At 28.7% G+C, this 12,205-nt stretch overlaps 1 protein-coding gene across 2 annotated transcripts in view; it reads right to left on the reverse strand.

Annotated features, from left to right (window-relative positions):
- LOC127703189 (CBY1-interacting BAR domain-containing protein 1-A-like) overlaps positions 1-12,205 on the reverse strand; it is a 30,586-nt gene that overhangs the window by 16,054 nt on the left and 2,327 nt on the right. The window contains exons 2-3 of one of the 2 annotated variants that reach the window (XM_052207719.1): positions 8,994-9,029; positions 3,304-3,419 (exon numbers count right to left, since the gene is read on the reverse strand). In XM_052207719.1, the coding sequence (XP_052063679.1) occupies positions 3,304-3,419; positions 8,994-9,029 (152 nt within the window). The remainder of the gene's footprint in view (positions 1-3,303; positions 3,420-8,993; positions 9,030-12,205) is intronic. The other variant, XM_052207720.1, reaches the window with a different exon arrangement.

The raw sequence follows: 12,205 nt of genomic DNA on the forward strand, positions 1-12,205 counted from the left end.
TACCTACTTGGCCAGTCCTTTTGATTTAAAACATTTCTATAATTCTAGGTTATTTTGAAAACTATGATAATTCACTTTGCCATGATATGATTGTTTATGTTCATACTTAGTGTATAAAGTAAGAATGTTGTAGCCTGCTAAAAAACTTCAAATTTTCAAATCTTAAATATATATTCTTCATTTTCAATTTTTTTTAAGGTGACAAGATTCTTATTTTTTAAGCATTTGAGTGGATGGAAGGAAACATTAGAATTTCTCTATATTTTCAAGCTCCCCACTAGATGAACGAAAAAAAATTCAAGACCCCACTTTCAAAGGCATAAAAATTTCACAAAATATTTATATAGTATTACTAGGCAATAAATTGTACAATCATGGCAATATCTAATGCAATCATGAAAAAAATGTCAATTCTGCAAGGTATGTCGGCAAGAATAAATGCATTTTTTTTGAAATATGGTATATTGGATAGGGCAAAAATTTTGCCTTGCCATCGACCAATAACCGGCAGACCAAAAATGATGTTAAAATAAGGAATATGGAATTCGTATGCAGGAATCATCGTTTTCAATATCAAGCGGACGATGCTGTGTATTTATACATCCAGCACATTTGAACTGACGACCACTTCAACGAGGGTTTTACTTCGTGAATAGAGAGGACCAGGCAGTACAATTTTTAATTGATACCAGTCAATTCATTTGGGGTTGAAAGACATAACGTGTAGTAGTTCATATACATAAATGTAAAAGTACAAAAGTACAAAAGTATACTCCTCATGTTTGAAAAAAAAATGTTTACGGACTCCACCTATAGCACGAGACAAAATGTGTGAATATCATTCAAAGAATTTATGAGATTATGAAACAAATATAATGATGAGCTATTTCAACATAAAACCAAAGGATATATCTCGTATTCTAAAAAAGATTCTTGATGTTCGTTATGTTATATTGAGATTGATTTATTGCTGATGTTTAACAACATTTTATTAATTCAGGTCAATTAGGGTCAGAATACTGTCACGAGCAAAGTCAAAAGACTAGTCATCCTAGGCCCCTATTACGTTACATAATTCTCTTGAATACTAGTTATTTATCAATAGTTTTGTTTGCTGATAATAATGAGATTTTTGTATATCTTTGACATTTTCCTTAGAGTTTAGTATATTTACCTCATTTATCTGATAGCACCCAAATTTTAGAAAATTCTAACAATTAGAATATAAAACAATTGCCAAAAAGTATACACTTAAGTTTGTGTAATAGTTAAAAGCATATTGATGTTTAAAATTTAATGTCCTATTCATCTTTACCCCACCCACCTTATACATATTGCTACGAAAAGAATACCATTTCAATTCTCAATTTTATATAAAATAAATACTAAAGTGTCGATCATGATTTTCCATCAGTTACAACACGAAAAATTAAATGAAAATGGTGACGGGTCTTTAAAAAAACTACCATTATCGCCACTTGTCCTTATGGTTTGGACAAAGATTTCAATGGTAATTTTTCAATGAAATGTCAATTAAAGCATGTGTGAGGTTAAATTTTTGTTTCAGGTACTTTGAGATCCCAGCAAAATGAAACTTGGTGCGCATGTTCATTATACAGAGAACTGTTTAACAAATATGCAAAATTAACATGGATACGTAATAGTGCGAGCTGGGATTGGTGTCCTATGGACACATATCCATGCACCGATTCTTGTTAATGCATGATCGATTTATTTATTTAACAAATGATTAGCAACAAATTTCTGACTGGTCCTGTAACTAAAAACAAAGTTATACAAGAGTCTGAATGGAGTTTAGATAATATTATAGAATATAATAATATCAAGGGCAAACATTACAGAAAATGGATTAAAAAATGGAAGAACTGAGATAAATAGGCCAAAATAAAAAGGATAAAGATTAATTTACAGAATAAAGAATAATGTGCAAAATTTATAAAGAATATAGAAAAATGATTAAAAAAATTAAAGAAAACAGATTAGAAGGGAACCCCGCCAAGACGCTCTTATATTCTTGATATCTCTTTTTATAGTTACATATTGAATTCACGACCATAGCGCATCCATAAAGAAATAGAGGAAAAGGGGAGCATGTGAATCAGCGGGACTTAAGAATCGCCCTTTATAGATACACAAATAAAAAATTCAAATGGATTCTCGTCATTAACATGACTCAAATGACTCAAATGAAAAGAAATTTGGGAAAACTACAACCCCCAGATACCCCTCCCCCCCCAAAAAAAATTAAATAAATAAAAAATATGTAGACATTTATGCATCTATTTTTTCAATCTCCCGATGACCATTATGATTTTGGTTGACACAGTAGCAAATGCATAGCATAGCATTAAAAAATATAAAATGAAAATATGCATATACTTTTTACATGTCCAAGTCTTAATGTTGTCTTGCCATGCTCTTAAGAAAAGAAACCTGCCTAGACACACATCAGAAACTATCACAATTTATGCTTGACGAATTTTTTACCAGTTCATATTTAACATTTAAAGATACGTAAAATTTTATGTAAACAATTTATAAATTCATTTCGATTTGGATTTAAGAAATGTCAAAGTCCCAATGAATTTGCCTTTTTATTATGACTTCATCATTCTTCAACAATACTAACAAAAACAGACTACGCTTGAAAAAAAAATTCCACCACCAGCCCATATTTTTTAATAAAACCAAAGCAGAAAAATATTTTAAAACTAGACGGGACACTTACCATGCTACCTCACAAAACCTATTTGACATACAAACAAAAAACAACTGATAACCATTTCAAACTACGATGATATAAATTTTCTTCCTGATTTTGAAAGAAAGATTCTTTTTTTAGACATGAACGTACGTTTACGTTATGTTTGCGATCACCTTTGTGAAACACTCCCAGGTAAAATCTTAAGCCCAACGTAAGTTTAATCGTAAACGTAAATTGTACAATTTTTTGTGAAACGCTAGCCAGGATCTAACAATGTACCAACTTTTAAGTAGATAAGAAACAAACCATGTAAGAGGAATTGGGATGACGAGGTCAGTTCTATAAAGTCTAAAATGATAGGGGCATAATTCTGGATAAACTTAACAGAATAGAAAAAAATACACATGTTGATGTTTGCATATAACAATCAATTTTTCTACAAAGTTTAAAGTGAATCAAACAAAGGATACAGAAGTTGCAATTGTTGTAGCAGATACTGACTAGCTGTGTGAGTGAAGCTGATCCTACATAACCCTTTAACTTTGTTAGTGGGGTATATAAAGATATCATATAATTACCTTTATCCCTAAGTCTGGCACACTTTCTAGTTATTGATGACATTGTGTCACACAAATGTCCAAAATGTTTTTCTACAAAGCTTACTCGGTCTTGGATCATTTTGGACTGTTGTTCACTGAAAAATCAAAGTTCATAATAAAAATGGTTCATTGAAATCAAATTGATTGTTTTCAATATCTGTTCTGAAAGCATGAATCAAATAAGACAAAAAGTATAAATGTTATAAACTTATAATTATCGAGAAAAAAAAATCTTTTAATGTCAAGCATTTGCATTTAAATTAAAAAAAATTTAAAAACAAAATGGTTTTTCATTTATTCAAGATATTACAAAGCCAATAAACCGTGTTTAACTAGATGAAAGATAAATGCACACAATGACATAGTTTGAATTACATAATTCGACAATTTTGAACCAATCTGGATAAATATTAATCTTAATATATTTGTTTAATTCCCCATGAACAAAAACAACATGCATCTAATTTAAAATAAGATGTAAAACATAAATGTAACCGTGTTTACAGAAACTTTCTCTGCATAAGCAACATCTGTGTGTTAATCCTTCTTTTCACAGGTAGCTTTTGAATCGACTTGACGGCCCATGGTGTTTAATATGACAAGTATAAAGTCATTATCTCCATAAATGGTATGATGTCCATTATCAGGCATAGATCCATCAAATTAGAAAAATGGATACCACACTTTTTGACATACTTTTTGTAGTAATGAGCTTTGTCCAGTGCAAAATAATGGATTACTGCTTATCTTATACATTTGCACAACACAATGAATAACAGTTACTTTTTTGTGAAATAGAAGGTGTGAATGTGATAATAATAATTTTTGAATTTTTTAAGACCTCACATCATTATCAGTCAGAAATAGATCGTTTTATCTATGGAAAATGATATGTGTCATTTATTATAGAACAGGTCTTTTTGGCCCCTTTATCTCCTAATTCTTTGTCTAGTCCTTAACTACAAAATTCACAACTAACCTCAAACTTATAGTTTACTAGAATGAATTTTTAACTTGAATAATTCAGCCACAAAACTAGGCAATTTAAATTTGGGGCTCTAATTTTTAAATGTTAGTACAGTTAATCAGGTTATTCGAATTCCATATTAGTAATTATTTAGCACAAATGCTGTCTTTTCTATATGAATTGGATTTTGCATAAAAGTTATTCACCTGAAGAAAACATTTAAAATTGATATTCATAGAACAAAATGACATATGCAATGTCAAGAAAAGACTAAAATTGATATTCACTGTGCTAAATGACACATGCAACCTGAAGAAAAGTTTGCTAATTGGTATTCACCACTCTAAATGCCACGTGTTTTACACATGTAATAATGGCAATGTATTTGATGCAGAATTAGTTTTGGTAAATAGTTGTCAGTTAATACATATGTGGTTTAATTGACTTTTGAAAAACTGATACACATTTTGGCAGCATTGGCCTTATGATCAGTAAATAGAAAATGTAAAATAGAAGATGAGAATGTGATAATAATAATTTAAAAAATTTTGAAAACCTCACATCCTTATCAGTCGGAGCGAGATCATTTTAACCATGGAAGTTAAATGTCAATACTTCCATGTTTTAACTATGAAAAAAAGATATTTGTCATTATTCTAGAAAGGTCGTTTTCAAATTCTTTGTCTAGTCGGAAGTCCTTAACTACATATTGATATAATTCACAGTTTACCCTTCATCTGATATCTTACAAGTATAAATTTTAAACTTTTATTATTCAGCCACAAAACTATGCAATTTAAATTTGGGGTTCTTTATTTTTTTTAAATGTTATTTCTGTAAAACGAATTATTCCATATCAGTAATATTTTATTACAAATGCTGTCTTTTCTGTATGAATTGGAATTTGCATAAAAACAGATTCAGCAGAAGAAAACATCAAAATTTAATATTCATAGAACAAAATGACATATGCAATCTCCAGAAAAGACTAAAATTGATATTCACTATGCTAAATGACATGTGCAACCTGAAGAAAGTTTGCTAATTGGTATTCACCACTCTAAATGCCATGTGTTTTACACGTGTAATGATGGCAAAGTATTTAATACACAATTAGGTTTGATAAATAACTTGTCAGTTTACACATATTTTGGAATATATTAGTATCATGTAAATAATGCCTAAGTTTCTAAGTCAATAGACCATGACTGAGGGGACATTGCCAAATACTCTACATGGTGCCAATGCTTATACAACTGCATACCAAATATCATTTAACATTAGTGGTTCTCCTAATTCTGACAAAATTACACACTTTAACAAACTGTTGAAACTGCCGCCGCATACCTATAACTCTCGCTTTTCAAAACATTCCATGATGACTAATTTGAAAAAGGCAAACATTTAACTCAATTTTAATAGATTTAATAATTTACACAAAACATATCTAGAAGTTCCAAACAAGAATTCCTATTTATGTCCAAACAAATTAATTTTTAATTTTGTATGGCCTTATAAGCCAGAAATTAAATTTTACATTAATACCAACACCGAGCTTTGATTTAAGTATTATCTATATCAGTATCTTTATAATAGAAAATTCCTTTTTAAGATGAAACTATAATGCTACAAGATAAAACAGCCATTTATATGAAAATATAGTTCAGAAACTAAAATTCAAATGCCTTACAATCTTTATTTTACAAATCAATAATAAACAGTGAAATCAAACTTTCACCTAATCATGTGATATAAAAAAAAAAAAAACTGATTGAAAGTTTCAAGAGTACACAATTTTTTTTTAACTCAGAACAAAGAATATCTATAAATAAAACACTACTTAGTATGCAGAGCATAATTTTGACACTGTTTATAAGTACACCACAAAGACATATGTCTTGGGTCAATTGTAACTGAACTGGTCCAGCTGTTCCCAATTTTGATTTTTACAGTACCAAGTCACATCTCATGTTCAGTGATGTTGAACTTGCTATACATTTGTAGGTGTACAAGTAATCTATACTAATCATTAAATTTAAGAATTAATTAACATCTTTTTGTGGAAGTCGCAAACAAAGCCTTACGTCCACATATTTCACTGTAATTGACAGTAATTTCTTAAAATTAAAGAAAATTATTTATTTATTTTCAATTTGTATTTTGGCTTCAATTTTAAAGTCATAAGTTGCACTGTATTGTATTATTGTGGAGCTTGCTGCAACAATTTGAAGCTGCTTGATATTGGATAGACTAACTTGAATAAACTTGAACTTTGAAACTTTTAAAAATAGTGCAGGTAAGTAATTTGACAATATATTTTGGACTTTGGGTACTAATGATATAAGTAATACTGTATTTTAACAACTGTTACAGGCGTTAGAAATTTAATCAATTTTCAAACGAAATATATTTTATATACTTAAAACTTCCCCAATTCATTAACCGATTTTAGACTATATTTTGTATAATGTATTTTATTACTGTAACAGTGAATTTTCAAAACTTAAATGGTTTACACCCAATTTTAGACAATATTTCATATAAATTGATAATAACTGCAAACTTCTCTGATTATTTTTTACCTTGTGTTTCAATTCACAGTTTTCAAAAAAGGATTTTTTTTCTGCATAAAATATTTTATAAAAAAAAATTAACATGTATACTAATTTTTTAATATTTGTAAAGGCAATTTTTACAAATGAAAAAAAAAAATGAATAAGTAAAGATTGAATGAGCGGAGCAGTCTGAAATATCAAAATTTATTTACTGACTTTTAAACTTTAAAATAACAAATAGCTTCCACCTGTAAGATACTTTAAAAATTTGTTTTATCAGCGATTTATTTAACAAACAAAAATTGCTAAATCCCCCCATAAAATTAAAATATATGTAAATTTAATTAACATATGTTCAAATTTCATGCAAAGGTAGACAGAACAGTTAATCTGAAAAGAATTAAAAAAAAAAAATGGTCAAATTCATACAAACCGCTTTTTAAAATTTAAAGTACTGCTAAAAGAATATATGTAAATTAAACTCAAATTATTTTTGCTACGCATACACCAGTACAAAAATATTCATAAATAGTTATTTAAAGAAATCAGAAATAATTTATGGAAATTTTGTAGACTTTATTTACAACTTTCAAAGATCCCGGACAATTAAAAGATAGACATTTTGTTTAGACACCTGTCTATTAATAGGGAATGTAAGTTGCCTCTTGACGTCTTTTTGGTTATTTTTGTTGTCGTGTTACTGTCTTATTGAGGTATACTCAAAATCTCCATTTATTCATATTAAAAATGAAAATAAGTTGGATGATTTTTCTAATTTTCTGATAGGACATGAAATTTGTACTTACATACATATATATATATATACGGGGTATATGTAAGTCTGAATTGAAAACAACATTCAAACCTATGATTGCGTTGGATAAAAACCGCAATTTTTATACGTGTGCATATATATAAATTATATAATTCAATACATACACACTCAGTAGAATTAATACATGTATGAAAATATATTCTGTAACATGTAACGAATAAAATAAATTTTTGAAACATATTTTCTTTAAGTTCATGAAATTTAAAACAAAATTAGCTGATAAGTACATGAAGGATAAATAAAAATTAAGCTGATAGTACATATGAATATTTCAAAGCAACAATTACATACATAAATACTCAACTAAAAGCAGCTACAAGACAACGATTCTATGCAGAATTGCATGGTTATGCCTTTAATCAATATATATAATCAAATGAATGCACAAAAATGTAAAAGTAAAAAAGGATTAAAGAATGAAAAATGACTAAATAATTAGAATAAGCAGCTGATATTTCAAATGCCTATAAAGACTAAATTTGACTTAAAATCTGAGAAAAGAAAAGGTGCTTAATTCTATTTTCCATATGATTATATTGAAGAACATGACTGCTTAGAATTATTATTCCAAATGAAAAAATATGTAAAAGGTTAACTTATTTACTAATTCATACCATGCCTACTGTAATGATTAACCTGATTTTTTTTTAAAAAGAAAATACATTTTTACCAATGATAAAGAATGATAGAAGAAAATATTTATTTCCAAATTAAACTTTGAAGAAGAAAAAATGCATTTGAAATGAGAAAGCAGTATTTGTACCAGAGGTGGAAAATAATTGTAGTCAAATCAAAGGAATCTTTTATGAATCAATATTTTCGGAAGATTGGTTGTTCTCTCCATGCAATCAGGGTTCCTCCGCCAATAAAAACTGACTGCCACGAAATAGCCAATAGTGCTAAAAATGGTGTTAAACACCAATCAATTAATCAGAGACCTTATCCTTTTGTACATTTAAGTATCCTGTCTTTTTCAAAATTTAATATCCCATATTCCAATCATGGCAATTCCGATATTAATAATAATTTTTTGGCAAATATTCACAGCAATCGGATTTCAAAACAGACATGCAATTCATAGTCACATGGTCTTGATAATTGTTAGTAAAATAGTTGTTTTCAAAACACTCTTATAATTCAGAATAATAGTTAATATTACTGTAATATTTTTCTCTGCAATTCAAGTTGTCTTTCTGAGAATAACAGTATTAGAACCAAAGGAACTACAGATAATAATTTTCCACCTCTGTTGGTACATAGATAAAAAAAAAATATATACATTTAGCTTCCAACAAACCGACATGCATCATACCTCATTCTGACATTCTGAATAACTTGTGGTTGTGGCCTATATCATAACGGAAATTTTTTTATTATTTTGATGCGGTGAAACTTGAAATTCTTAAAATTTGGATGTGTTTTATTACTACTATTTGACTTAAGACATGCTAGATTAGAAACTTAAACTAAAATTTTCATTTTTTTTACAGATTACATTTCCGTATTATTACATCAAGGCTGTACAAATTGTACATACAATACATAATACATTTTTTTGTACCACTGTTTGTCCACCAATCTGCACATCAGGCATTCCTTTAAATTAAGAAAATCGCAGATACAACAGTTCAAAATGATTGATGCATGACATTAAGTTTTGCAAAACATGCAAAATGTTACAAAATTTCAAGTTAAGCCTCTAGAATTCTTCCAAATCCTAATATAGACTATATTCAATAATTTATCTAATCTTTTGAGATTCTTACTCATGTATAATCAACCAAAGGTGTTGGTTACATTTTGTACCTTATCGTTTTTTCGTTTATGCATTTGGAGAAAAAAATATTAAGCAGGATAAAAAAAAATATATATGAATATTTTATGTACAAATATATAACATTTGTAAAGTGGACCATGATAATTGATTCATATAAAATTTACAAATATTGATTCATAATAAAGTTTAAAATCTGGAAAATTAGTTTGTGTACCTTTAAATTTCTAAAAAATATTCTGTTCAATTGATTTTTTTGAAATTACTTATTTTCTTAAACTTTTTATTTGGCCCATCACAACATTCTTATAAAAATAACAACACACTAAGCTTTTCCAGTCAAAATAAAAATTTCTCATTCTGACAACAGGAGTGTTTGGTGTAATTATATATGTATAAGAAGTTTTTGCCCATTTCATAATCTAGATAAGACCCTGCTTAATTTATTTCTAAATTTCCCAGAACATTAGAAAAAATTTATCTAATACTCACAACAGACGCAGAAAGCAACTATAAATATCTAATAACTATCATCATGACCATAGGGTCTGTGATCATAACATAATATGGGAGTGGGTTTTAATGGTATTATATAATAGAATATTTGCATGCAGCTGTATATTTCAGTTGCATACACTATACATATATAAATCTATTGGCACATGCGTTCACTGTTATGAAACGAAAGGAGATTAATGTGAACACAGTCTGCATCAATTTTTCTTTTACAATCTAAATATATATGCATTGTATATGAACATATCCAGAGAAGCTAAATCAGAAAATCTTTTTTATTTGGCCAAACATATACATCCTGTTCATGTAAATTCTTAAACATTAAAACCTCTTCCTATACATGCAATAAATATCTAAATTTGCCATTCGACATTAAAAATACCAATCAAAAGACCAATCTTATTTAACCCCTGTGCAAAGGTCAATTGATTAACAAAATGATTAAAGCTGCAGACTGTGTGCATGAATTGTGTTCTCTATCTTTTCTTCATTCTTAAAATTTAACAAAGTAAGATATATCTTTTCTGACATTTGTCTTACCATAGAAAAATTCCAAACAGAACACCAGAACAAATAATTAAAATTCAACAGAAATTCCTAGCTAAAGAGGTTTACATTTAAAAAATTAACACATTTTCAAATATTTCTCAAAGAAAGAGTTAATTTCTGTAATAATTTCCTTTCAAATCATATCATCTTTCCATCAATTTAATTTTATCATTTCATTTAGCATGTTTAGTATGCAAAAAGAATTATAAGTCAATTGAACAAAATTATTCAGGCATGTACATAACTGGTAATCTAATGGCATGCTTAACTGACTTTTACCTTTGCTTCCTGTTTTCAAAATAAATAATATCCATAATTAAACACATAAGCATGTTCTATTTATAAGACAATATCAGATAATCACGGCACAATTACAACCCTTGGGTTAACTGACTGTGGTTAGAAAAATGTTTTTCTGCACTTATATATATAATCCAATCATACAGTTAAACCAATGCTTAAAGTTTTATATTGTTAGGCTGATACATTTGTAGCTAGGGATGCATAAATGTGCAGCCATGTAAGAGGACAGTAAATTTGATGCCTAATGCATTCTTCATGATAAACTTTTGAATCTACAGGCCCAACGCTAAATTTTACCAAAATTTTAGTTAGATTCTATTGGCCTGTAGAGATGATTTTTACAGGCCTGACAGCATATTATATATTTCCTGCCCTTAATCCTAGTCAACTCAATTTGCACAACCTATCTATTGGATTTATTTTTTGTTTATTCTCCTCCAGAATATTCATAAAATATTTGACACTGGGCATTAAGCAGCAAAAATTAATCAATCTAATAATAAGAGAGAACTGGATTATTTTGGATAACACTGGAATGACTAGATAGCTCTCAGACAATTTGGATAAACAAGAATAAAAACAGACAACTTTCAAATAATTGCTGATAATAACCTCCAGTAAAACCACTGAATGATTCCCAGGTACATGTAGTTACTGATATATTTGAATTTCAGATAAAACTGTTAGTTAATACAAGTTCCCCATACAAACACCTTCAGTTTGTCCCTGACAAAGATAGAAACTGGGAATGGATTGGGTTAGGCTAATTTGTTAAAAACAGGCCTTATCTACTCCTAGACAGAGGAGAACAATGTATTTGTTCATTAGTAACCATGCTATTGAAAAAATATTTTAACTAAGCTAGAATGCATAAAGAAATATAATTTGTATAATTCTTTTAATCGCTTGATTAAAAGTCAGGCTGCACAGGATCTCTCAGTAATAACATCATGTTCATAGATATAGGAAGATGTGGTATGAGTGCCAATGAGACAACTCTCCATCCAAGTAACAATTTATAAAAGTAAACTATTATAGGTTAAGGTACGGCCTTCAACACGGAGCATTGGCTCACACCGAACAGCAAAGCTATAAAGGGCCCCAAAAATTACTAGTGTAAAACCATTCAAATGGGAAAACCAACAGTCTAATCTATATAAAAACGTGAAACACGTATGAACTACATAAACAGACGACAACTACTGTACATCAGATTCCTGACTTAGGACAGGTGCAAAAATTTGCAGCGGGATTAAACGTTTTAATAGTACCAAACCTTCTCCTGTATATTTGTATTACCAAACACTGAAACTCAGTTTTAATACAATAAACAAATTATTATTCAAACAGATAAATCATTGTTTTCTTGTGTCACATTTGCA

Source organism: Mytilus californianus, unplaced genomic scaffold (assembly GCF_021869535.1).
Source record: "Mytilus californianus isolate M0D057914Y unplaced genomic scaffold, xbMytCali1.0.p SCAF_5, whole genome shotgun sequence".
Classification (NCBI taxonomy): Eukaryota; Metazoa; Mollusca; class Bivalvia; order Mytilida; family Mytilidae; genus Mytilus; species Mytilus californianus.